Source organism: Ambystoma mexicanum, chromosome 4p, assembly GCF_040938575.1.
Source record: "Ambystoma mexicanum isolate Mex_15411 chromosome 4p, UKY_AmexF1_1, whole genome shotgun sequence".
Lineage (NCBI taxonomy): Eukaryota > Metazoa > Chordata > Amphibia > Caudata > Ambystomatidae > Ambystoma > Ambystoma mexicanum.
Genome location: NC_090927.1, coordinates 955,621,701 through 955,649,577, shown reverse-complemented (window position 1 = coordinate 955,649,577; position 27,877 = coordinate 955,621,701). Strand labels below are relative to the sequence as shown.

The window sequence follows — 27,877 nt, the reverse complement described above, 5'->3', positions numbered from 1 at the left end:
CATAGACGTTGACACTGTCGTGGACGAGGTGGCAGCCTGAACTTGGGTCGAATTACCCCTTTTTTACTCTTTTCCCATGGGATGAGCCATTGTGCGACCACAACCTCTTGGATGAAGGGGTGCGTTCCAGGGGACTGCTCTGCGTAAGGGAAGCATAGGTATGGACAGAGGCTGTATCAGAGGTTCCAGCACCATCGCCTAGACATGTCACTAACCTCCGGTTACGGTCTCGAAGGGGCTTGTTGGAGAATGACTGACAGACTGAACATATGCCGACCACGTGGTCAGGATAAAGACAGTAAAGATCCTCTACAAATACCTTCTTTAGATGGCAGGTAGGACAGGCCTTGAAAAGGCGTTTCTTCCTGGTATCAGCAATAGCTTCACAAACAGGACCTTAATGAGAGGACATCAAATGTCATCTCCGGAGGAGTTGGGAAGCTGGCATGAAACCACAGACGGGTAGAGCAAGTTCCTAGCATCGAGAAGAGTTTTTTAATATCCAAAGAAATTCAGAAATAGTCGACGAATCGTCTGAGAAATTGAGAGATTTTTTGAGGACTTCAACAGTGAATGTGCAGTAAAAAATATGAAGATGGCCTCTGGTGGTGGAGCTAAAGGTGACCTGTCAATTGGCTGTGGGGCAATATGATCCAAAATGAGTCTGAAAGAGCACTAAAGGGACAGCAGTTTTAAACATTTAAACATAAAATGCTTTATTATTACCAAGGAATCCCAGCTTGGCTAGGAACAATCAAACAGCATGTGAATCTATGAAAGATCCAATGCTGGAGAAAGAAAAATACTGGAAGATTTGATATTTTGCTCTCAGTGAAATTCTGACAGCACTTTGGGCAAAAAGAAAGGCTTAACACTCAAAGTAATGTTTTCTTTTGCAAATTGCAAGAGGGGGGATAAGGCAAAAGAGTCAGGGGCTCTGACGCTACCCTTTAAGAGATGAGTGCCATCAGAAAAGCCATTTTAAACAAAAGAATCCACAAGAAGTAAGAATACAAGGGCTCAAACAGAGCCACCGTGAGAAATGTGTTTACCAAATTAAGGTCCCTAAATGAAACCACAACTTGCTTAGGTGCTTAAACATTAGTGAGCCCTTTCAGAAATTCCAAACTATGGGGATGGAAAAACACAAACCTTAGTCAGTGGTCCACTTAAAAGACGAGAGGGCAGCCAGATGTCCCTTAACTGTGGCAACAATAAGATATGTATATCATATCAAACCGTGCTGGCAGAGCACAACATGGGGTTGAGATCCCTGTCCCAGCATCATCTCCTGAACTTCAAAAAAGATAAATGGACTTTGTAGATGGGTAACTTGCCGAGAGACTCACAACAAGGACTTCCTCCGAGAGATCTCAATCCTAGTACCTCAACCTCTCAATAGCCAGATAATATGTCACAGTGTTCTGACACTGGAGTTAAAGTTAAGAACTTTGCTGCAAGCCTTAGTCAACAGGTCCTCTCTCTATGTGATACTCCAAGGATGGTAAAGGTGCATGTCCAGCATAACTGGGTACAAGGTCCTCTGGACCCTGTCTGGTGGAAGGACATCTCTGGGCCTTCCCACTGACCGCTCCATGAAATATCCTGCAGATGAGCTTCCCATCCCCTAAAGGAGACATCCATGACCAGGATGACCGTCGGCCACGGCCAGAATGGGGCTCCATGAATGATCTTGGTTGTGGTTAACCACCAAAGCAGGGCATCACAGACTTGAAAGGGAACCCAGATAATGTCCTTCATGTCCCTATTGAAATGGGAACCCTTTTCACCCAAGTGACCACTGTAGCAACCACATGTGCAGTCTTGATTCCTGGACTTTGAAGATGCAGGATGTCATGAGTCGCAATATCCTAAAGTAGCCCCTTTCCGTTGGAAGGGGGTTACCATGGTCTTGAGTCTTGTCACTCTCTCTGCCTCACTCTATAACCAGGACTGCCTCGATGAACTGCAAATGTTTTTAATGGGCCAGATGTCTATCGGTTCACTGAGAAACCTTACCCAAAGTAGGCTGCACATCGACTCTAAGTATTGTAGGCCTGCCTCTTCAGATCTGGCCTGCAGGAGCTACTTGTCAAGATAAGGAAAAACGTGCAACCTACGCATGAACAGATGGGTAGCCACCACTGCCATGACATTTGTGAATACTCACTTGAAATGAGGCCAAACGGGAGCACTGAGAACTGGTAGTTGGAACTTCCCACCACAAAACAAAGGAATTTCTGATGTTTGGTGTGGGTAGGGACATCAAAGTATGTGTCCTGCTCGTTTAAAGACACAAGATAGTTGTGCAGCTCCAAAGGCTGGAACAGCTCAGCTAGGGTTACCCTCTCAAATTGTTTCTTTTGGAGAAGCTTTCTGAGGAGTTTCATGTCTAGAATAGGTCTGAGTCACCATCCTTCTTGGTTAGAAGGAACTAATACAAATATCAGTTTTTGCCTACTTTCTTTGCTGCTGCTGTGCTATTTCGTGTAGCAGTACCAGTTCTGGTGGAGATGAAGGGAAAGCAGCAGGGGTTTTGGGAGGTTATTGACAAGAAGGGCAGACAGTATCCCTGGTCAACAATATACAGGATCCATCTGTCCAAAGTGATCTGCTGCTATGCTCCCTTGTGAAGTCCTGCCCTCCACATGAGACTAGTGATGGCAATTTAATAAACAAATGTAAGGTGGTTTTGCAGCAGAACATCATGAAGGCATTGCCAGTGCAGTTTGAGCATGGCAGATCCTCTACTCTAGAGAATTCAACATTTGGTTTGCTGCATTTGCCGATGCCGAGGTAATGAATATCCTTTCGGAGGGATGGAGCACAGTCTATATCTACTCTTACCTGAATACAAATAAGTAGAGTGAGAGGCTCAAAGGTTCCAAAATGTAGCAGCTTGTCTGGATGGTTTACATTTTTCTAGACCTTCACCTGTTTTGGTTACAAAGAGTTCTGTGCCATCAAACAGCACTTAGTCTGGGCATATACAGCAAAATTCACTGTCCTCGTCCATGAATGCTGGCCGAAAATGACAGCAGTAGCCAGGGATATACTCACATATACTTTGATATCGAGGTATGGATGGAACATATGCTTTACATTGCCTTTTGCATCTATGGTTAGTGTTTAAATAGCCAATGCAGCCCTATGGGAAAGGTGGCTCGATGTCTCTGCAACCTCTTGCAAAGAATGGGTGAGAGTGTGCATAGAGCAATCAATATATGGAGCACTAAGGTTCCAGTCCTAAGCACACGCCTGTCTCATGCACCCATCTCATGCACCCAGCTTTTCGGATTCCCTGTTCAGTAGAACCAAAGGAAAAGCTCACTCTTGGTGCTTGTACTACCAAGCTTTCTGGTGTTGGATACAGCAAAAGGAAATCACAGGGATGCTTTATACTTCTAAGTGAGGTCTTTGGGTAAAATGGAGCAACAATGAGGTCTACTTCACGTGGCCATTCATTTGTCAGTCAATGCACCACTAAACGATAAGGGAGATTAGGGCATTTTCACCAAGAATGTGTCAGTGATGTCATGCGACCAAACCTCTTTGGAGGGCACAGCCAGTACCAAAGCATAAACAGCTAGATCACAGAGCTCTAAAGGAGCCTAAGTCTGACACCATGGTATGGATAGGTGCTATTTCCAAACGATCAAGTTCCTGGCCTCTCTGAAGTCTCTATGCAACAGAAGCATTTACTCTTCAGAGCACTGTTCTAATTGAAGCTCAGACTCCTTATGGGATAAACCTATATGAAAGGACAAGGGCAGAAGATAACTTATCAGCATGAAGTATATGAAGTTGAGTGCGCCCGTCTTGACAGTACTACTCATGGAGTCCCTGTAATCCCATACACTTGCAGGGATATCTATGGCAAACCACACTAAAATAGCGCATGGATGAACTTGTTTACCTAGATTTCTTAATGCTTATTACTCTACATTTCCTAGCCCGTCCAGTATTCATCTAAGTTATACCTCTAAGGAAGAACACACATAGTATATATCAAATCTTTTTATTAAATAAAGTGCAAATGAATTGCATATTGAAATACTAAATTATTTCTAGTAGACCAACAAACAAACAAATAACTCACTACTAAACAACATAGTCAATGCATAAATACAATGCATACTGTGTTTACAATACATACAATATTTAAAACCACATGGATGCTGGGTCTCTTTCTTGTTCATCAATAAACAGTAAACTGAAATCTCTAACATTTTTGATCCGTTGTAATACTGTTGTGTACCCCTGCATGCACATGCACAGCGCTACTAATTTAAGTGCTGCCCAGTGATCTCTGCCTTGTGAGCTAAAATGTTCATACTACAGCACGTCTTGGACCTGTTGCAGTATTGTCCAGATCTAATGAAGTACGAAATGCCTGTATTAAAGACAAGGTACCTACTAGCTAAATTTATAACAGCATAGATGGCTATGCTCAGATCAGACTGATCTCTTGGTCAGAACATGCGCTAGTTTCGACAAGAACGTCATCTTCATCAGGGTTAGTTTTCCCCTGTGCTGAAATACAAACGCGTGTGTTTGAGTGATAGAAAATTGCTTGCTAGACATATAGACGATTTCTTTGTTAAGACATTGACAAAGAATTCTCATTGATTTCCCAGAGAAAACATTTTTGTGAACGCACATGGGAAAAATGGACTGTTGAAAATGGCGTCAGTGGCTTCTAGCATATGCATGTGTAACTTCAGTTCCAGCAATAAACGGTGCAAAGAAACTGAGATGAGATTGAACTCGGATATGATATATGATATGATATTTTATTTGTATCGCGCTCGTACACAAGTGTTTCAGAGCGCGACTAGGCAAGGGAGTGTAACAGGGCAGAACACAACACAACACAACAACGATCTTACTAGGCCCAGTGACATTGAGAACGCGCAAGTGCATGGGAAAGGGAACAAGTGGAAAGCGCGGAGCAGAGGAGAGCAGATAAATAATAATACATAAAAGAAATCGAAAATGGAGGCAATACACAGTGAAAGTGCAGCCAGCAAGTGGCAAGTGCTGTGTTTAAGGCAGCAGAGTTGGTAAGTCTGATAAGTGCAGAAAAAGAAAGACACAGAGCATCACCTAGTGGCTAGAAAAAAACGTCCCAAGAAGACTGGGTCTGGATGGGATTTATAAGATTAGGAACCTGGGAGAAGGAATGTATCAGCCAAAACGTGCCAAGATGTACATGATCATCTTACTTTATTCTACAGCCTCAAAATGGATTAAGTGAGACTTGCCCTTCCACATGAACAATCCTCACCTAACTACTGATGCTATTCCTCTGTAATAGCCTCATCTTAAGATACCATACACTCAGTGCCTAGCAACACGAGCATAGGTGAGTATCATGACTAGGTTAGACAAAACTCCTAAATAAATACAAACATACAGGTTTATAGTTTCCATGCTATTAGAAATAGGAGACCTTACGAGCAGTAGAAAATATAACTGAATACAAATGATTCTTGAAGAACGGTGCAGAGCCTAAGAAGTAGTAAGACAATCATTTTTCATCCTAGAAGGTACATTCCTTAATGATGACAGAAATTGCCAGTGCTATGGTATAAACATCAATGCTCTCGCTCAGAAATCGATATAGCCAATTTATAAAGGAGACACGCTGATATGGCTTCTAACAATAATGAACATGCAATTACAAAGTACTTTAGCTCCCATGTCTCAAACTGTGGTACTGTGTTTTACTGACTTGGGAGTAATGGGGGGGGATTCAACCTGGCAAAACGCCACCTTGCAATGTACAGGTGATACACCGATCTTCACAGGAGGTACAATAACCAATATAGCTATACACCCATAACTGTGGTGATAATCTTTTTTCTTGATGATAATGACCATAAAAGCTAATTTCTACTGTGGGCATGTTCAGAAAAATACATTGTTGATTCAAGCTAAAAACATCAGTCATAGTAATTAAACTTTATAGACCCACAGAAAAGGCTGAACTGGCCATTATGGGCCTGCGAAACCAAGATAGTGTGCAAGGGCCTTTAACAAGGTTTGAGGGACCATAATGCTTAGATCATCCCGCAATTTGAGTCAAGAACGCTATTAGAACATTCCTTCCCCCAAAGAGCATAGAATAATCAATTTAAATCTGATAAAGACAAAGGAGAAACACTGGAATGTTGGGAGAGAAGACCTAGAGCAGCCATTAGTACCCTCTGCCACTGCACGGTCTGCAAATGCAACTGCCTACATTTCAATGTTCTAATTAAGACGTATACACCAGGCTTGAGGGTTATACCAGGCATTATGAGCCCTGAAGACAGAATGAAAGGCCCAAATGCAGCGATGGATTTTAAAAAGGACATAGACAGGGGATGCAAGTAATGCCTTTATATGCAGGTGGCTTAGTGTTTTCTAGAACCGGAGGGCAATGCTTTTGGTATTTACATTAACCTGGGTATGCACAGCCCTGTTTATAGAACAGAAGTCTGCCTGGGCTGTCGTGATTAAATGGGTGCGGTATGCTGTGCTCCGCGCTGTCAGCAGGCTTGCACAGAGTGTGGCATGCTGAACAATATGTGAGATATACAGGTTCATACTGCCTGCAGATTTGCAGATTCAACAATCTGAACACGGCACAGCACATTCCAGGGGTGTAACAATAATTATACTTTAAGGACATTTATTTTCTGGCTTTGGAAACAGATCATTACATTTCCTGTGTTTAACTGATTATATCAATCCGTTTCTATTTGGCACTTACCTAGTCTGCATTGCCACAGGACCCATTGCCTGGGGCCAAAGCTTTGGGGAGTAAGTACCAACCTGCAGTCCATGAATATATGACTTTTAGGTGTAAGGCACTGATACTTGCAGTGTAAGGCACTGATACTTGCAGATCACACGTCATGAATGATAAGGAAATCCATTGTGCCCTGTTCCAATCTCCAAGTAATACTTTGTGATTGTGATAGGCACATCCAAGGGAAAGGCATCAAGTGGCTCTTATCCTGTGCATACCAACCACAGTCTTAGGCTACCCTTTCGGAACTAAGTCTGAGTGGAAGCAAACCTCTTGATCCCATAACCATGCTAGATCTATGGATCATATTCACTCTTTCCAAAGGTGGCACTTTAAAACACAAATCAAACAACAGCATTGGACCCACTTTTATGGCCCTTGGTAAAGATATTAAACTCAAACCCAGAGGAGGACGTTGAAGTGATAATGTATCCCTTAGATCACAAACCTGTGTGTTTTTGATTATGTGCCCAGAAAGGAATACAATAGTGCGCACGATTGAGATTCACTGCATATAGCCGGATCCCTGCTCGAGGATCATGAAGAAATTAGCTGGTTTCACAATGTTGACACATTTAAAGGACAGAGACACCCAAAAGAGGTTGGAGATTTGAGAGTGCAGACATACAATTCTCTTTTCTACTGAAAAGAAGTGGGAGTTAATTGATAACTCTAATGCTGGCTTCTTGGTCCCCAGGCCAATGTGCTTCTAGACCACTCCCAACAGGTCCTTGGAGTGTGGTTTAACCTGTGGATTGGAGAAGGGCAGTGGAGGAGAGAGTTTGGATTCATGTGCAACATCAACAGGGTGCAATGTTCTTGAAAAATACACTAGGGTATTCAATCAATGCTGTGCCCTTTGCTGAGGGGAAGCAGATAAGAAGCACAAATCGGGTCTCTGTTGCATTTTCCTTTGGTTATGTATGGCCTTCCAACTGGAAAAGTCACAAACTTTGAAAATAGGTCAGTCTCTGGCATTTATGCCGGCACAGGTAAAGGCTTGTGAAGGCTTAAGGAGGGGCCTGGCAGGGATAACCATCAGGGATTTGGCATGTGCCCAGTTAGACGTCAGCAGATGCTGCAAACAGTTCCTGGCCATCCAAATAGTTTCTCCTGAGCTTCGTAGAAAATGAAAGTGGGGGGAAACCATTTCTACCTGCACTCAGGCACAAAATAGCAGGGCTGGCAAGCGTCAAGCAATCCTGCTGGCAATTATTTCCAAAACATTTCATGGTGTGCACCTGCCAGAACAGGGTCTGGTTTGCCCGACGGTTGACAGGAAGAGCCTTTGATAGCTTTGTTTTCAAGGATAGTCAAAAAGGGAAGGCCTCTGAGCTCTTGCTTCCGCTAAGGGTTTCTCACGACACACCAGATTGCACTGGAGGGTGGAAGTCCAACACTGAGAGCCCTCTAAATGAATACTATGCATGGAATCAATCTTCTTGCTGAATAATGGTGCAGAAAGTTTTTCAATATGTTTACTGCTTCTTTTGCACATATACTTGAAGAGGAATGACTATCCTTGGCTAGCTCCTTATGGAAAGACAGGATATAGCACACTCTTTAGGTATGGGAAGGCTTACCCTGTGTTCGGTGACACAGTAATCAGACAACCGAGAACTGGCCTCTTTCGATTTTTTCATTCTCGTCTGTGTGCCAGTGTCACCCTTTGTACCAGGATGGCAACTGGGTCTGGTGGGGCCTAGAAATATTCACCTGGGTTACAGTTCAGCTGGGGCAGATACATCATTTATGCCTGATGCTCAGAGAGGCACAGCTGTGACTGGTATCACTGGGGTTATTGGTCTGTTGCGTGCAGGCAGGCGCAGCACAGTATTAGTAGTGGGCCCAAGACTCAGTAATAGACTTTCATCATACTTTTTCAGGATCTCGGAAAAAGGACGTTCTGCAATATCCGTAGTGTGCTCCCTTTATTCAGCTGGGCCAGTAGGTGTATAACATCAGCTCAACTAAGCGCCCAGCCAGACATAAGTGTCAAATGCATCCTATTTCCAAATTAAACCTTGTGGCCAAGGACAGGTTTGAAGGAACTAAAGGGTTGCATGCAGTTCAAAGATTAAGACCAGGACATGCGACTGAGATGCCCACTACAGTCTATGTGAAAATAAAACCTGCATGCTGTGCCTGCACTAGATATTAATCGTCATGCCAAAGGGAAGGAAGACAAATCACAGAAACCTGGTTTGCCTGAACATGTAAAACTGCTATTTTCATAGAGGAGTGGCCCCAAATGATCATGCTCCTGCAATTGTAATGGAAAGGATATTGAGTGGGCCTAACATCCCCCTCCCCCAGAACACAACTTCCTTTGCAGACATGGGAGCCATTGGCACACATTCCCTGTCAATTAAGCCACTCCATTCAATAGCAAAAAGTGGTGAAGTGTGTTGAAGGCCACTCTCAAATAAAGCCTACCCAGGCCTCCAAGGAGCGTAAAAGAGTATCAACTTGCGCTACAACCGGACCGTAGTCAGAAAAATTCAACAGATGCCAATCAGCTCTAGAACAGACTGCCATTTCCAAAGAATGACTCATTTGGAGATCTCTAACACATAAGCTAAAACAGAAAGAGGAAGTTGAAAGAATATTCTAGGTCCACCACACGATTTGTAAAGAATGACATGACCCATGTTTCCTTCAATATCTTAGTCACATTGTCAGGTACATTAAGAAAAGATTGGCCACCTCCTTCTTTCATGCAGGAAATTCATTCGGATTGTGATTATATGACCGACTGCTGGTTATCCCACCTTTTTTGTTACAAAGAGATGTGAAGCAAACACCATCTTGCTTTGATCCACCTGTTCAGCCATTGAAGCGATCAAATGTGAAAACATCTGAAATAGCATTATGAAGTGACTTTCAGGGTGTATGGTTCTTTACAAAAAACAAAAAATAGAATTCATAACCATTGTAATCTTTAAACAATAAGTATGAATAGTTGAGCCAGAGATTCAGACATGGAAGGTTTGTGATTTTGAGAGGGTAACTTACTTTGACATACTGTTTTCATTTTTAAGTTGGGTGAATGCAAGCTTTACTGACATACAAATTATAGTAACAAGGAATGAAGCAATATTCAGTAAAACAGCACACTCCTTGTTAAGTAGCTTGTGTTCTACTTCTACTGCTACTTTGGAATTAGACTAAATGGGGAATCAAACATGACTGTCAGTCTTTTAGAAAACCCTGATGAAAGTAAAGGAGATTATTGTACCTCGACTCATGTTAAAAAGCCTTAATGAAGTAGACACTTTCTAGGTGATACAAAAAAATGTCAAAGATGAATCCTGGGACATACCATCCACTTTGAGGGAAAAACAGATTGTAAAAATGGAGACAAAAAGGTCTGCGAAACAGTGGCCACCTAGTGCTTCGGGTATTCAAAAAAGACAATCTCCTTTCACTAGGCCTGCACGACCAACACATGGAGTAGCAAACTAGGCGCGCCACAGAGGTAAAACAGAGGGAACTATGTAGTCCGTTAGTAACGTGCTTATTTTGCAAATTGTTGACACCAACGACAATGCCTCAGTGATTTCCCGCCATACTATATTTGATACTAGAAATGCAGCTAGCCCCAAGCAAGAGTAGACATTTTAATCAGATTATATTTGCAAATCGTAATATGTGTTTTTGGAGATGTTGAAAAAAAATTGAATTTAAGGAGCGCTGGTTTGTTACTTGTGTGTTTGTGTGGTTTTTCTGGTTGTGTTTTCTAAGTTTACCCTATTGTGTTTACTAGTGTAATTACCTGAAAATGCGTTAGGAGTTCACATGATATTGCATTAATTAACAGGGTTGTCAAAACATTTTATTTTATGTACTAAATTAAAATATTTTTGCAACGTGTATAAAATCTTAATTAAACAAATACACTTCAACTAGTGGCACAGGAAATGAAAAATGGAGCGTTCTGTGAGACAAGATGCGCAGGAACGCCACACATTCAGCAAACTCCTTTTAAAGTGTACACATTAACTAAAAAACTATGACAACATAAGAGCGAGTAGTTATTTTTGCCGCATTCAGTTACATTCACCATGACTTTAGTTTATGTACATGTACACAAATAACATAGGTGACATTCCGTCCAGTACATAAAGTGGTAAGATATATATTTTGTCGCTGCACTGCAGTTATGATCAAGTAAACTTCCTACATGGTTTTAACTGCCGCTAGCTTTGGTGCTGTTTGACAAATCGCCACAAAACGTTCAAAAATAAATACAGATGGACTCATTTTCTTTTTTTAATGTCTTATGAGGTTCTGTTAGTGGAGCTGTGGATGACAAGTTATGGAAGACCAAACGAACCGCTGGAGGAAATCTGTGCTAATCCTTCGAGTGTACTTGGTGTCTGCTGCTAGGCGCATGCTTTCACTTGTTTGCACAAATCTGATCAGCGGTTTGTTGCAAATCTGGCCAAAAGTAGCCTAAATCCCTCTATTGGTAGCGCGTTCACAAGTCCACAATGCTGTCTTCAGGATCCTAATTGGCCAATCAGTATTTATGCACCAACATTGGTCTATGCATTTTAGAAAGGGCAGCCAGATTGGCTAGATTAAAAAAAAAAAAAAAAAAACTTGATAGTTGATAGAACATCTTTTTGAACCCCAACCCAAATGGCTGCAATTGCTGTTGGACATTTTTTTTGTAAGCACCTGCAGCCCTTGCACTGCACAAATGTGGACAAGGGGCATACTGCAACTTTCTGCGGGTTCCGGTGACCCGAGGGAGAGGCCTGCAAGCTATGAGTGTCTCATGGGGTACTGATGACCCAGGACCTCCAATGTGGGGAGTGGCCCGGCCAAGTGTCACTGTGGGAAGTTGGCAGTGGCCAGGGACACAGCGGAGGGCCATGGCCAGTGGCCACTTCAGGGGGGTGTGGGCAAAAGGGATGGGAGGAGTTTCCATTGCCAATGGCAGTAGGCCATGGACAGTGGCCATTTCAGGAGACAAGATGGCCCTGGTCAGTGGCCATGGCCACTATGGATCAGGTTGGGGTCCAGAGCATTGCCAAAGCTGACTACTGCCAACTAACAGTGGTTTGGTGGGGCCTGGGGTGTGGTCATTGTTATTATTTATTAATTTATTTCGGCTTTTTGGCCCTAGACATTAAATAATAGAATCATCTGAGCTAACAGACATGGGGCAGCTATGTGTGAGACACCTGAGGGTATTCTCACTCCTAGATCCCGTGCAACCTCTTCTCAGGTGGCCAGGAAAAGGCCATTGCTCTTGGATCCCGACCCTGGAGATGGAGAAGCGAAGGACGATCACCTGGGTGGAGGGTCTTTGGGAACCAGGAGTGGGGTAAAGCTGTTGCTTTTATTTCCTCACATATGACACTTGACAGTACTGAGACAAAGTAGAGGCGACAGAGTAATAAACACTATACCATTCGTCCACTTTAGTACTGAGACGAAGAAGAAGCAACTAATAGTAATGAACACTTACCCCTTTCACCCCTTTAGTACAGGAACGAGGAAGATGCCTACAAGGAGTTATGGGGGTCAGGCATGTCCCTTTAATTATGATCAGGCAAGTCGCATTAGAGATCCACACCTGCAGCCTGTCAAGTGGCTGCAGGTGTATAACGAGAGGCCAGTAGGGATGATGCTTCAGAGGAGGCAGCCGTGGTGGGAAAAGACATGGAGCCAGGAGGCCGGCAAACTTCCCAGAAGACTTACACAGCACTCGGGCACTGGGCTGTGTAATTTTGGCAGTCTGGGAGCCTTTGTGAACCGTGCTCAGCAGCAGGAGCTACGAGAAAGCACCTAGGAGAAAGGACGCCGTCCGCATCCAGAAAGCAACATTCTGTGTGCTGATGTGCAGAGAAAGACATGGGGCAAGCGAGCAGAGTGCTAAAGGGTGCGTTTCCCAGCTTCAACAGCGCAGAGGAAACCACCGGACGGAGCCGCCATAAGCCGTTGAGTATCAGGGGAAGACGCTCAAACACCGGGGCACTCGTAGAATGTTTATTGAATGCTGAATGAATGGAACTTTACAAATGAGCGAAAACAATGTTTACTGAAAACCAAACTAAATGGAACTTTAAAAATTAAACAAAGCACTGCTTATGGAATACCGAATAGAATGGAACTTTAAAAATAAGGGAAACTAATATTTAATGGGCCTCATTATACGTTTGCTGGTCCGGTAACAGCGGTGCCGGTAAGCTTGCTGGTACCGTTGTTACTGGACCGGCAAACTACGAGTTCTGCTCGCGGGGGCCTTAACGGAGGCCAGGTCTGACCTGGCGGGCGTACCGGCACCCGCAAGCAGAACATGTCGGATGCACCGGCACCATTGTGAAAGGTGCCGGTGCATCCGACCTCCCCATTCCTATTGGGCCCTATGGGGAGCATTTCATTCCGGCGCCCGCAAATGGGTAATTACTGGGTCCGGCAGGGCCGTAATGACCCAGTAATTGCACATTCGCGGGTGCCGGAAAAATGCGTAAGTTTGGCACCAGCCTGCTGGTTTTACCAGTAAAGCTACCGCCAAACTTGTAATGAGGCCCAATGATTACTGAACCGAATGGAACTTTAAAATACAGTGAAAACCATGAATACTGACTACTACCCTGAAGGGAACTTTACAAATAAGCAGCATGAATGCTTATCGAACACTGAATTGAATGAAACCCTGAAATTAAACATTGTATGTTTTGAATGGAATAAACCAAGCAAATAAAGTGAACAACCCCAATGCCCATGTGAAAACAAATTACAGAAAAGGGCACAAGTTTGACCTAGTGATAAGGAGGTGGGCGTGAGTAAAACACTGTCTACTGAACTTTTGTGAATGAATGCAGAATGACAAGGCCCCAAGACTGGAAAGGATTTGTGACAAGTGAGGGCAACTCCAAGAGGCTGATGAGGAAAAGCCAGAAGATGTAAGGCGACACATCAAAGCCCAGGGGCCAAAAGTCAGGGATCCTGGTTGCATGACCCGTGACGGGTGGAATGTTTGGTCTGACAATTGCATCTAGACCAGTGAGCCCTAAATGTTAAAAACTCAAACACATTGTGATGATGAAGTGAAGGTCTTGGGGAAGGGAATCATGAGACTTGAGGAGATACATTGTGTGATCTTGAGTACAAAGCTTCAAGACATTTTGTTTTCTGTGAACTGTGTTGCTTGAAACTTGGGGAAGGGAACCCTGAGGAGTGGTTTTGAACAATATTGAACTGCATTACCGTGAACAGGAGAAAGGCCATCTTGAGGCTATTTTGTGGAAATTTCTCATACTCGGGGAAGGGGAGCTGAGCGAAAGCTGTGAGCTGGATGAAGCTCAGAACTTTGAGTTGAACACTTTTTATTTTGGTTTTGACATCCGTACACATTGGTTAGCTTTAGTTGTGAGAGCAAGTATAGGATTTGGACACAAATAGACTTTTAAGTTGAACTCTTTGATTCAGACTTTCCTTAGTTTCATTCAGGTAGGGAAATCCCACCTTAGTATAGTGCAAGTTAGGCCTTCTACCATCCTGACATTTGATTTAATAAAGTATTTTATTTTGAACTTGAAGTCTGCTGTCTGTGTCTTGATTAATGACACCTTCACATATGTCAGAATTCAAATGCCCACCACCAATCAAACGCCTAACGTACAACGCTACAACAGATCAAATCACCTCTTTACTAACGCTACCTTGACAGGATGACTAAATGATATTATGTTTTGAGAATTCTTTTGCGACAGAGCACAAATGAAAATGTTCTGCAATAATCAGTGAAAGAAAGAACATGTGGTTCATGGCGCACCAGTTGCTATGAAGAAAATGTACACTACTACACCACATCCTACTGAATAAGCCCCATGTAATGGTTGCAGGACTAAAACTTGTGGGGTCATTGTTCTGCTCATCTTATTCTCAAAAAGAAGTAGGATGAAGGATACAGTATAGGTACTAAGGGAATTGGTATTTGATTTTACAAAAGGTTTTTTTTATCTTTTGATAACCATTATACCTTTTAACCCAAACTTGTTATCACAGACAGTGTTATATGCTGGCAGTGTAGACCATATAGATGTAATAATTGTATTTGTAGGTGAAATCAACATATATGTGTTGAAACATAGCTTTATTCAGCTGTAAAAACCATAAAAGCAAAAACGCAACACACATTGCATATACAATATTCAAACAATATAAAGTTCATCAGCAACATATGCATCAAAACCAGACCACCGAGCATGATTATTTCCAGAAATCAATAGATAATTAATCTATAGAATTCATCACATAGATCTAAGAATACTTATTCTTCTTACCAAGACTCTAAAAACATATTTCGATATAAAGTAAACTGCATTCAGATCATTTGTGGTTTTCAAAAAAAAGATACAGCTGTAACTGTCAATCTAACATCACTCAGCCTGTAAAGTGGCAGCAAATAAGAATCCCTCAGGTCCGTATATCCAGGGCAGAATAAAACATTTTTATCGATTCCTGAGGGGATCCACAAACCTTGCACTGAGAGTCTTTAAGACGTGAACACTTAGATGTAAATGTAGCCAACTTCAATGTGTTGTTACACAGCTGGATATATAAAGCTTTATCATACTCAGAGCCAACACAATCTAGATAAGGCTCAATGTCCTATATTGGTTTTAGCTCAATATACAAAGAACCAGTACTCAGAATGATACTAGCCTGGCAAATATTATTGATGGTTGCTTCGTGGCACCGTTTTTTCACCATCTCCTTTGCGCCAGATGTCTAACCTACAGCGTTTTACAAAAGTGTATCATGTCCAAGCTTGCTAAGTCTTTACGAATATACCTGAGCCAAGGCAAAGAGCCAGAGATATTCAAAAGGCTGATAATTGCATCTCTATAGTTACCCAATTCAGGTACACACCATATTTTAGTCCAAAATAACAATGCTTTGTTTGCCAATACTGCAAAAAATGGCTTTAGGTCACATTCCCATTGCAGGCTGCCCATGGGTTTTCCTTTGGGTTGCATGAGTAGCGCTCTTAAAAAATTATTGTCAACTACATTTAAGGGGGCATTTAAATAATGCCCCCCACAGTTCAGCCCCGAACAGGGTTGCTGCCCAACCTTGGGATTTATAGAATTTTATGGCAGATGAAACTGTACCCCTGCCATGTAATAAAAGCGACAAACACCTCTGCTATATTTCTCTTGGGTCACCACAGCCTTTGTGTGGTGAGCCAACCAGGTGAGATCCTCTGAGAATCTGATCCCCAGATAATCATAAGAACTAACCTGTTCAAAAACACAACGTTCATTTACAATCTTCGATTTCATTTTCTTGCTAGACTTTTGGCCAAATGCCATCACTTTGGTCGTTTCTGAGTTGAGCACCATTGAAAGTTCCTTACTTTTCCAAACAAAAGGATTGTGAATTATGTCTCATTCCCATGGGGGTCGTTTACAGTAACACTGCGTCATCTGCGTAAAATAACGCAGGGAGCCTATCCTTCTCCACATGTAATGTACTGTTAATTTGTTAATAGGTGATGGATAGGGTGCCTTTCGTGTAAAGGTGTATTTAAAAAGACTACTTTTGCAAGTTTGCAAATGTAAAAAACAGTAAATTGCCCATTTTGGTTTGTCAAGAAGCAAAACAGGTCATCAGTGTTCATCTTAAATTCTGGGTATTTCACTAAAGTAAAATTAGCATATGGTAAAAAGAAAGTGAAGTCAAACATTTATCTAAAGATATAGCCCTTACCCACTCCATCTTCCACAAAGGTTTTGGTAAACACTGAATATTCTGGAATTAATGTTTTTAAAGTAGGACACACAGACCAACCATTTCATTAGCTTTTTAAAACACCAATGAGCTTACTGGGATGGACAAAGAGAGGTTTGTGGTGAACCAGAAGGAGTCAGACAACGTAATGACATGTTCAAAATGGTTTTATTTAAAATAAAGGAAAACTCTAACTTGCCCTATCGTTATGAGGGAAGTTCCCTACCTAACAAATCTAAAGCAAGGGTGCACTGTAAGCCAAACATAAAAAGTCTTTAATCCAAATCCTAACCAACTAACTTGCCCTACCACTTTAGAAAATTACCTAACTTAAAGGAAAAAGGGTGGCTTTCACAACAACCTCAGTATGAGCTTCTGCTAGGCCCAAACTTATAATTGCTTGGTCACAGTCCCGAAGTGTCTTGGAAGTGCAATGTTATATTTTCCACAGTTTTCGTATTGAGTTCTTTGCACCAAAATATAATTATCTTCTGTATGAGTTTCACTCGCTCCTTGATTAAAGAAAAAGACAGTCTCTGATTTTTAAATGTTTGAATCTCTCCAGGATTACATGAAAAATTACACATCTTTCTTTCCCAAATTCCGGTGGTTCTGTGGTAATTATATTACTTTTCAAGTGCATTATTTCTCTTACGGTGTCTGCCCAGTTGGGTAGCAAAACTCCCCACAGTTTCTTGCACTTTGGTATGTGTGCTGCTGGGTGTTCACCTTTTTTCACCCTCTGTTAGTGTAGGACTTGTATCAGTCCTTCTTTGATATTTCTGTTTGCTATTCCAGCCTTGGTACACAATGTGCGCCTCTCGTTCACTTTGATTCAGTGGGGCCGTGTGCCAGTTGGCTTCTCTTAACCTTGTGTTGCTTTGTGCCTATTCCAGCATGGAATTAGAGTATTTGTCCTTCCCAGGTTTAGTGGGGCTGTGCGCCGGTTACACGCCCTTAAGTTCTCGTACCTTTGTCGGTTCCAGTATTCGTGGAAACCAGCAGTCTCATGCCTAGCTCGCCTGTACAAGTTGGTGACGTCTGCTTCCCGTTGGTACCTCTCTTAGCGGAAAAGTATGTGGGTGAGTGGAGGTCAGAAGTCGCGCTCCGTTCCACTCTCGGCATGGTTTGCTGGGCGCCCAGCCCACCACTGCCCCGCAGTGATCAAGCCACCCGAGATGACAGTTTTTTCATGGGTCTTTCTCCTTTGATTCAAGCCTCTTGCTCAATCAAGTTACAAGACATTTAAAAGAGGAAATATTCATAATTTGTATTACAAACTCGCGTTTAAAAATAGCAAATTCGCTAAACCAATGAACACAATTACCAATATTTATCAAATTAATTTCTTTTGCAAAAAATTCTTAAACTACAATTGTTAATGCAGTTTCATTTCCGCTGGCTGCTCTAACCCAGAAACAGTCTGTGTTTAACCAATTTCCATCAAGCACAAAGCGCTTTAACATTTTTCTTCTCAATTCCTGTAATGCAGGGCAGTTAATGACCAGATGTCGCAATGTTTGCATTTCTTCCGCACTCTAGCAAAGGGTAAACATTCCTAAAACCTACCAGCTTTTATTTTACATAGATTGGATCTCTAAAGTTGGAATGATGGTCAACCTAAAACAGAGGAATTGTCTCTCCAATACCTATTTGGGAATTTAGATAATTAGTTAACTGCCCTAACCGTTTGTGTAATTTGGAAAGGCTTTGGTACAGCTTGTACGACCACATGTGTGATTGTACAAATCCGATCCCATTCAAATAAAGTTATTTTATCAATGGGGCATTATTAATAAAATCATTATTTGTACATTGAATACTTTCTAAAATGCCCTCAGCACGGGATCTGAAATCAACCAAACAAAGTGACTTATTTGCTCACATTATAACGCTCAGATCCCCGTACAAAGATTGTGGGATTGGTGTCAGTTTGTGGAATAATGCAATTATACCAACTGCTTAATGACGTTAGTCCTAGTTTGAACCTGAGTGCCGCTATAGGGATACTCGACGGCAAGGCAAGTACTTTTTTACCAATTTTTTCACCTACGTATTCCCAGTTAAAATCTCACAATTGATGATCAACTTCCGCACCATAAAGTAGAGCTGGTACAACCTTCAGTTTGTAAAATTTGATTAATGGAACAATTGTAAACCTGCAGTATATTTTGAAGATTTTCCTAATTTGTAACCCAAATTGTACAGCTTTGGTTTTGAGGCGAGTCATAATTGTTGTTTTGTTAGGCTTTGCCCAAAAGTTAAATCCCAGATATTCCACTGTTTGGACCGGGTTAAGCTTTTAGTCTTTTATAAGGCAGGAAAATCGATATGGTGCATTTCCACGCCTTTTAAATCGGATTATATCTGACTTTTTCACATTGATACTGAGAATTCTAGCCACAGCATAATCTGTGTTTAGATCATCTGCATACACCAACCACGTTACAAGCAAATTGTAAATTTTTGGTTTGGCAAATCAAACCGTTTTTAAATAAATAGGTAAGACGGAAAGGTAAAAGTTGAAAAGACATGGTGCTTGTAAGCATCCTTGGCGTAAGCCCAGAGATGTAGGCATCATCTCAGTAAGAGCGCCATGGCCATTCAGTCCCACCTGGAGCATTGTATTATCAAGTAAGTGTCTAATAATTGCCAGAAGGGCAGAGGGAATACCCCATTGTTTTATTTTGCACCCAGTGGTCGATTGGTTTACCATATCAAACGCTTGTGTTAGGTCTATCATCGCAATATACACTGCCGGTGCGTTATTTCACTAGGCACCTTCACGTAGGCAATTTCGGATGAAACTACTAAGGATTGCATTCATCCCTTTCCAAAAGCCTATTTGATTTTGGTGGAAGCGTCCCACACTAGTTGTCCAACTTTCTAGTTCTTTTAGCACCAGGCAAGCAAACATTTTGCTTTCCTTGTCAAGAAGGATGATAGGTCTATAATTTGCCATATTAGTCCTATCACCCTTCTTGTAAATTGGAACGACAATGGAGACTTTCCGCGAAGGCAGTGTACTCCTAGTTGCAAATATATTTCTAAATAGCAAAACCAATACTTTAGCCCACAAACTCACATCACTTTTCAAAATGAAGTTACTAATGCCATTGGGGCCAGGCGCCCTTGATGCAGAGGCTTTTCTAATACAACACTCTACGTTAAGTATGTTAAATGTTTCAAAGGAACTAGTTCTCCTATAGATGTGGTGTCATCCAGAGGGCGATTATATAAATACAAAAAATGAGTTTTACATAGACTTTCGATTACAGCATTAGGTTGCAGTTTTTCTTGTGGTCGTCGATTTAGTTGGTTTATCAGATCCCAGAAATTTCATGCATTTTTTCTGACTACTTCACGCAACATTTGTTCACCATCTTTTTGGTTTAAAATAAACTTATGGTATTTTACCCAATTCCTTTATTGTTGCTTATCCCTTTGAGTTGTAGCTATTACTTCGACATTACCACTTCTTTCTTTCTTTATGTTCCTTAGTTTAAAACGTAACTCTCTCTTTTTTATTTGCACCACTGAATCAAAACAATGCTTACGGTTGAGCGTATAAAAATATCTGACACCGTCATATGACTTTGCCATTCTAAAAGAAAGACATTAAACATACAGATTAAATTGTCTCTAGCTTTTCTTCTAAGGTTGAGGCCCACAAAAATGGATAAATACGAGTTTTCAAGCGCCTTATAATTTTAAATGATTTAGCTGTCATATTGCCCTGCTGCAAGACCATCAAATCCCTAATCAGAAAGGAGTTAACCATAATAGCATAAGTAAAATCTGTAATCAATTTATCATGGTAGCTTAAACCTGTTTTAATGATATTAAACTCCAAACATTGTTTAAAGCAGGACAGCGAAAATACTAAGTAAGCTATTATCAAGAATGTCGTTCAATTTTTCCATGTACTATACATTTGCAGAGTGGCCGTGTATATTTCCACATGTGATTGTCGGATTCCATACCTCAAAAATCTTTTTCCATAAGGTGCTATGTTTAAATCAAGAGGCTGTTGGTCGGCCAGCTACATTTGCACAATCTGAGTTATAATCGGCTGTGAGCATGACAACATAACCATTAATTTCCATCACAAACATTTCTAATAGTTTTTCAAGCTCCGTCAAATCCATTTGCACTGGATTCCAATCCACCAGAAGTACCTATCTGTATCCCCCTTGAGAAAAACTCATAATGCTGAAATGTCCAAACAATCATTAGATACAATTTCATTTTTCCAAGAGAATTTTGTTTAACACCACTAACAAACCTCAGTTTGGACAGGCTCCTTTTGATTTGAATACTAGTTGCTGTTGATAGTATACCCATCAATAAGTATGTATTCCAGTCGCAAAACCTCTTCAAAAATAATCAATGAGTGGTTTTTAAATAGTTTTCTTAAAGTCCTAGTCCTGGTTCCAACTTCACTCAACTTCTTAAAGTTGTTACACAGTTTTCGCAGAAGCCAAAGCCATTCAACCAGGGATTCTGATTTTTTGGCGTTGTTCACATTTTCAGGCTTCACAATCCGATTCCCGTCTTTTTTATTTTTCGTACAAATGATTTTTAACTGATCATTGCATTAATTTAAAAAAAAACTCATTTTTCTAGATCAGAGTTTGTTTCACTTACTACAGTATTTCTATATTTTGAGGTATAGATGTCATATCCCATTTGGTGAATGGCTTTGGCTTCCTCCAATAACAATCTAGCAACCATTTTGGAACCAATGCACAGTACCACTATGTCCACGAGATGGTCATTGAAAAAGTATACAGATGCTATGTCCCTGGAGGTGATTTGGTACTTCGTGGAATATACCTAACATGTTATTTCTGTTCAAAAGTACATAACTCTCACTTGGCTCGATTATCTCCACTGTTCGATAAATGGGCTGGTCTCTTTCACCTACTAAACCTCTTAAGTTATTCGTCGGACAACTAAATACGTATGTTTGTTCGCTCTCTTGTGGTATACGAAAAGGAATAGAATACCCCTGGCACGCCAGGCTTCTTAGACAATTTGGGTCTGATTGCATATCCACATTCCTTTTCTATCGGAGTGCAGTAGGTTCCCTTTTCACCATTTCCGCATATGTTGGAGGTGATTTTCTACTGTTGGCTCGACTTATGACACCATAGGTGGACAATTCAGAAATGTTTTGTGTTTGTTCTAAATGTCTACAATCAGGGATTGAGCCCTGCTTGTGTGTCGCAGAGTTAATAGTTTGTTCACTGTTCCCAGTTGTACCTTGGTGGAGGGACACTTATACTTCCACATGGCTCTGTTGCACACAGGGTGCTCCACTGGGGCCCATGTCCACATCTGATTTATAATAGACAGTTTGTATAGATGGAGAATTCTTGTTATCTATATTAATGCTAATCTTGGGGTTTGAAGGAATCACATTAATGCTGGTACCGAGCCGTGGATTATTTAAATTGCACACAACCTCCACCTCTTTGCTACAGCTTTTGATTTCCCTAGATTGAGGTATCGTCACCTCCTCAACTATTTGCACATTTTAAAGGAATTTTCTTGAATCTCTTTTGTTATTCTTCCGGCCGTATTTGGATTTCTTCTTTGCCTTCTCTGGTCTATACAGTGATTGCTCACAGGTAAGAGGCAGTAATACTCCACTAGATGTGGAGGTTTGCTGCTTACCTCCCACCTGTTCTACCCTCAGCATTGCATTTGGCTGTTTATTCTCCTTTTCTCCATTATTTCTTATGGTACTTGGGAGGTTGGGTGAAGCATCTTTAACCGCTGGGTCAGATTGCTCTTGTGGATAGTCATTTGCTTCATTTTTAATATCCAACCTAAGCAAAGGGTTAAGGTTGCATTCCAGATGATAACAGATGTCTGCTTCATGAAAGTCAAAAACAAGTGGAAGTTTTGTTTCCTGTGTAATTTCATACTGTGTTAGCGGATGTATTAGGTTTCAATGTGTGTGCACTTCACTGTATTTAATATTGGTTAAGTAAGTGATATGTATTTGTCTTATTAGAATGTGCCATATATATGTTTGTGTTAATATGCTACTAATGTTTTTTAAACATTGTACAAATACAATTTGAAGTGTGTTGTATAAACAAGTGATGGTTCAACATTGGGTGTTGCAACCGGTGGTCTATCTGAAGAAATTGCCCCAATCACTTTTTTGTATATATATGCATATGGAGCCTGGAAGAACGGGGTTGTAATCAGGTGTCCTTTGTGTATAACTAATTTTGAGGCCATGAAACCGCATGTCATAAAATTTGCTCTCTCACATGCAGTGTTAGAGAGGCAAATAACATTACCCAGCCAAAATAAAAAAACAAATCTAAATAACAAATATCATGCAGAAAAGACTAGACAGTAAAAACATAGCTCACTGAAGGAAGTCTGAGAAACCCAACAAAATAGCACACACAAAATTGAAAATATAATTTCAGGTTCTTCTTGCATTGGGAACAAAATACCAACTGTGTTTTAGGTCGATGTTGGGTTCTTTTGCTGACAAATCAGGCAAAACGTTGATATTTTGGGAGCAGAATCTATTCAACTTTTTGAATAAACATTAGAAATAATTTAAAATGGTGAAAGTCTGATGTGATAAAGTAAAAAGGCTATTAAAGCAAATCTGTAACATGTCATGCACTCACACTTGTCCGCTACACTCTTTCATTTCACTAGTCCATCCTAACTCCTATTTCATTACACCATTGATTCTTAAACACAGCCGTATATCATTTTCTTCATTTAGAAACACATACATACCTTGACTCAACAGGGAAAGGTTCATACAGAAACTTTTTATAAAAGTCTTTTTTGATGTCATGAACCAGGATAACTGCTTTTCCTTGGTCATCAAACTGAGGTCTGCCAGCACGGCCCATCATCTGCAGCACATCTAAGGAATTGATGACAATATTAAAAGATGTAAGTCTCCAATAATTAAACCATGTGATTCACGGGCATATCAATCAGAAATGACACCTAAATCAAACATCCATCATTTCACATTCATAATAGAATGTTTTCTGTAATAGCACATTTAAATGAAAAAGGGATAATCACCACACAATGGAAAGAAAAGTATATGGCATGTACTGAAAACAACGCAATAAGCAACTCTGCTGCTGCGTCGCTAACAACCCTATCCTACCAGGATAGTAGAGTCTCTTGTGATCCAAAACTTTGTTTATTAAGATTAAGTCATAATTATGAACACTTTGAAATGAGCAACCAAATAATAAAACAACATTTTAAGCAGTCAAGCTGAGAGATCTAAAAATAAAAATATCCAAAAGGCAAATCTCCACACGGCTAGTTAGAAAACTCAAGGAAGCAATTGGACCAGGCTTTGATCTAGCAGTGTTTTCTGGCAGGAAAAGCACTGTAGGGAAATATGAAGATGCACCGGGTTGTAGGCTACTAGATATCTTGCAACCTTAAGGATATCGGGCAAAGGCACAGTTAAGGGTCATTATTCAAAAGTAACGTTTAGGTTAGAGAAACGACTGCAGGAACTAGGGTAATAAGCTAAAGATAATAAGGAATAACTCCACACAACACTGTCAAGAATGGGGGAAAAACAAAGTGGGGCTCATCATCCCTAGCACCTTAAACCATGGGGTGATGATTCTGATGAACATGAGATCCTAACCTTAACAAGCACTTGTCTCTTCAGGAACACCCAATTCCTTAAAGAACGCCCAAGGGCAGTGGCAAATATAACATGTTCCAACCTTATCTGATTGGAATGAGTCTTTTAGCCTCCTGGCCAACCTCATGCTCCAACACAAATATGTTAAATATCTTGGCCAACAGAAAGTTCCACAAACCTACCCTCTGAATTTCCTGATATAATCTACAAACAAAAACATAAATACATTTCCTGGTCAATCCACTGCAAGGAATACTCAATTCTGACTCTTCACAGTCTCTGCTTCTTCTGGTTTCCCCCGAGTTTGTTTTGCCAATCTTGCAATGTCTTCCCCTAACCTCTTCATAGTGTCTTGGCTTTTTTTCTTTCTCAGTATTTAATTTCCTCCTAGGATTTGCTCCTTGTGAAGATACTGGTGGGGGGTGCCTGTACTTCCGCTCTCTATATGGTAGGGAAGAGGCACAGAGGACCCCAGCCAAGATTCTCAAAAAGGTAGCAATGGATGAGCAATCAAGGCCTAGCTTCTCAGGAGGTGACGCAGGCTGGTTCTTAAGTACAGCGTATTCCCCAAACCCCCACAAAGGAATGTCCACACACTGTATTACTGAAAACACAGTCTTTATATAATTAATATTCAAAGGTATGTACACAATCACAATAACGCACTTTGTACTCGGAAATCAACAATGATAAATATATACAATTCTATAGTGGTACCACCAATGTTATCAAATCTCATTAAAGTGCATCAACTGTACGGTTAAAATGACACACAGACCAATAACAAGGACACCAGCAATAGAGATAGGAAGGAATGTAAAATGGTTGAAACAATAGGCAGAATACTGGCCCCTACCACTAGGCACAGTTTGTTGTGGATATCCCCCCCACCTGGGCAACCTGTAAAATAAAGAGATATAGCACAAGCCCAGTCCATATATTGTTCAATAGCCTTATTTCCTCCTAGAATGTTTTACCCCCCCAATGTACCTGGTAGAGTAGAGTTCTTCGAAGACGCGTCGACGGACCCTTCTTGAGTGACTCCCTTTCAAGCAGGAGCCACGGATCGTCAAGAGGCGTCGAAGATGGAGAACTTGTCGTCGACTGTGGTGATGAGAAGTTCAAGGGTGCCGAGACCCCGATGTCGATCCAGGCGGTGCTCGTCAGCGATGTCCTGCAAGGAGAAGGTGTGCGGTGCACCTCGGCGATACATGGTTCAGGACCGCAAAGAGTTTCAGAAAAACTGTGGCCCAACAAGGGCGTCGAGTCGTCGAAGTCTTTGTGGCCTTCGGATGGCGGGAAACTCCTTAACTTTCTCCGGCGGGACAAAGCGGTCGACGTTGCGGACAAGGGAGTCCTTGGATTCAACTGTTCTCAGGCAAAGGAGCGGGCGGCTCCGGTCGTCGGCGGCACGGTGTCAAGTGGTCCCCACGGCTGGGCAGCACAACTTCGACGGGCCTCCAGCGGTTACACAAACCCGCGAACCCTGGTCGACGGCAATGGACTTCGACAGCGGCGAAGTCCAGGTGCTTTGCTTCGTTCTCCTCAGCGGTCCCGTCTCGGGTCGGCAGCCTTTCGAGGGTCTGACTTCCAGGGAGCTTCGGCAAAGGTTAGCGGTGCTCAATGGTCCCTCGGAGCACGGGAAGAGGGCGCCTTACCAGGTCCTCTCTTGGATCAGTCCTTGACGAATTCGGCAGCTTTCAGATCAGGTCGAAGCAAATGCAACAGCAAGTCTTCGTCTTCCAGCTGGGCGTCGAGGATCAGCAGTTCCAGTTACTCTTAAAGTGTAGACACAGCTTCTGAACGCTTCTGAACAATTTCCAGTGGTGAGAGGTCCCCAGATATACTATCTTGTCTCTCATCCACACTGCTGGGTCACTCTCAGCAGCCAATCATACAGAAGGGCATTCATGCAATCAGTCAGCCAATTAGGCACACAGTGCATTCAGGCCATCCTCCTCCCTCTCAGACACTCACACCAAGGAATGTGGATTGGGACAAGTACTCAGCCATTCAACACTACACACTGCATTCAGGCCAGTTTCGGGCAGGGCTGTCTCAGTCTTTGTCTCTCATACCAGAAACCAGACAACCACAACAAGACGTGCATATTGGTCACACACTCCATTCACCCAGGTCCCACCAACAGGAGGTACCCACAACATATAGTCACTGGGAAGGCTCCAGTCAGTCTGGACTGGACTTCACAACACCACCATATATGGAACTTCCACCCAACAGCCAGTCAGGGGGAAGGGACAGAGTCAGGGCTTCCCAGGACATTGGGAAAACAAGGTAATAGGTAATAGAAAGCAAGAGGCCACAGGGGCCATCTTGTTTTCCATCAGGAATCAACTGATTCCAATGGCAGGGCCTGGGGATCCCCAAAATGGAGGATACTCAGCGCACCTGTCAAACTCAGCATGGAGCTGCCACCAGCCCATACCCTGCTCTGCGGGCCACCCACAGGTGCCCAAAAACATACATTAGGGGCACAGGGTTGTACCCCCACCCATGGGTGCCGCAAGGGTATCCCACGGGTCTGTTCACCAAACCAAAAGAGAGAGAGCTGCACCGCCAGGAGTCCCACATGAACTTCTGTGCGGAAAATATGACAGAACACACGAAAAAAAAGGCAGTAAAGGACAAGGATGCGGAGGCCCTGTCCCTCCGATGCATTTCCAGCATCACACTCCTTTCCCTACCGTTGGGTCGGACAGCGTCTCCTTTTTTCTCACCATTTCCACCTACATATTCTCCAGGCTGGAGTGAGTATTTCTTTCCCCTCAATCCGGGGTTCTTATCAGGCAGAAATTATTATTACCCTCCTGCCAGGGGTCTCTCTTTCCTAGGCTCAGGAGTCTCTCTGCAGAATCCAGTCCTCCGGCCTTCTGGATTTTTCCAGCTCAGTGTACTCCAGCATTCCAAGTGGCATGTTCTCCGTCAATGGTCTGGCAGAGCTTCTGGTTAATCTGTAAGCAGGTATTCTACCTCTATCCAGGTGGCACTCTCCCTTGCTGTTCAGGGAGCAGCGAGAAGCCAGTCTGCTTCCTCTCAGCTTTTGCCCCATTCTGGCCTTCTCCAGCTCCTGTTAGATACCTGCCCAGTGGAGATTCCATTAAGCAAGCTCTTCTTTTGGACAACGAGCCTCTGAACTACTGATTAAAGTAGTAATAATGAGTCCTTTCATAGTGTCCCTCTATTATTCTCACCTGCTGGTTCCGGACTCCCAAATATGAGCTGTGCCATTGGAGCCATCTTGGAATCTGTGTTTGCGGTTCTGCGGCAGTGTGTTTTCAGGGTGTCTGGGTGTGGTGTTCCCATTTAACCACTCAGTCCACTAGCGACTCAGCATCTGCTCTCTCCCACAGCATGCAGATAGGTGAAATTTGATCACCATTCGGGTTTAGGAATTATGGTTTAGTTGGGCTGCACAAACTGTCCCTCTCAGGAACAGGGTCTCCTGGAACTTGGAGTCCCATTGTAATGATCCCAGAAAACCGCAAAATGTGTTTTAGAGGGGGTGGCATGCACAGGGAATCCCATTCATTCCTCCCTCTGTGAGGCACATCGGGCAGCGGCGAGACCGTCCCAGTCACCTTTGGCTCTGCCCCCTCATAAAAAAGTATGCAGAGGTCTTGTAATCCACCACAAGGTATACA

The 27,877-nt window shown here is 42.2% G+C and overlaps 1 protein-coding gene across 2 annotated transcripts in view; it reads right to left on the bottom strand.

The window, feature by feature from the left end:
• ASCC3 (activating signal cointegrator 1 complex subunit 3) overlaps positions 1 to 27,877 on the bottom strand; it is a 2,962,611-nt gene that overhangs the window by 521,750 nt on the left and 2,412,984 nt on the right. For both annotated transcript variants that reach the window (XM_069606524.1, XM_069606525.1), the window contains exon 34: positions 23,327 to 23,459. In XM_069606524.1, the coding sequence (XP_069462625.1) occupies positions 23,327 to 23,459 (133 nt within the window). The remainder of the gene's footprint in view (positions 1 to 23,326; positions 23,460 to 27,877) is intronic.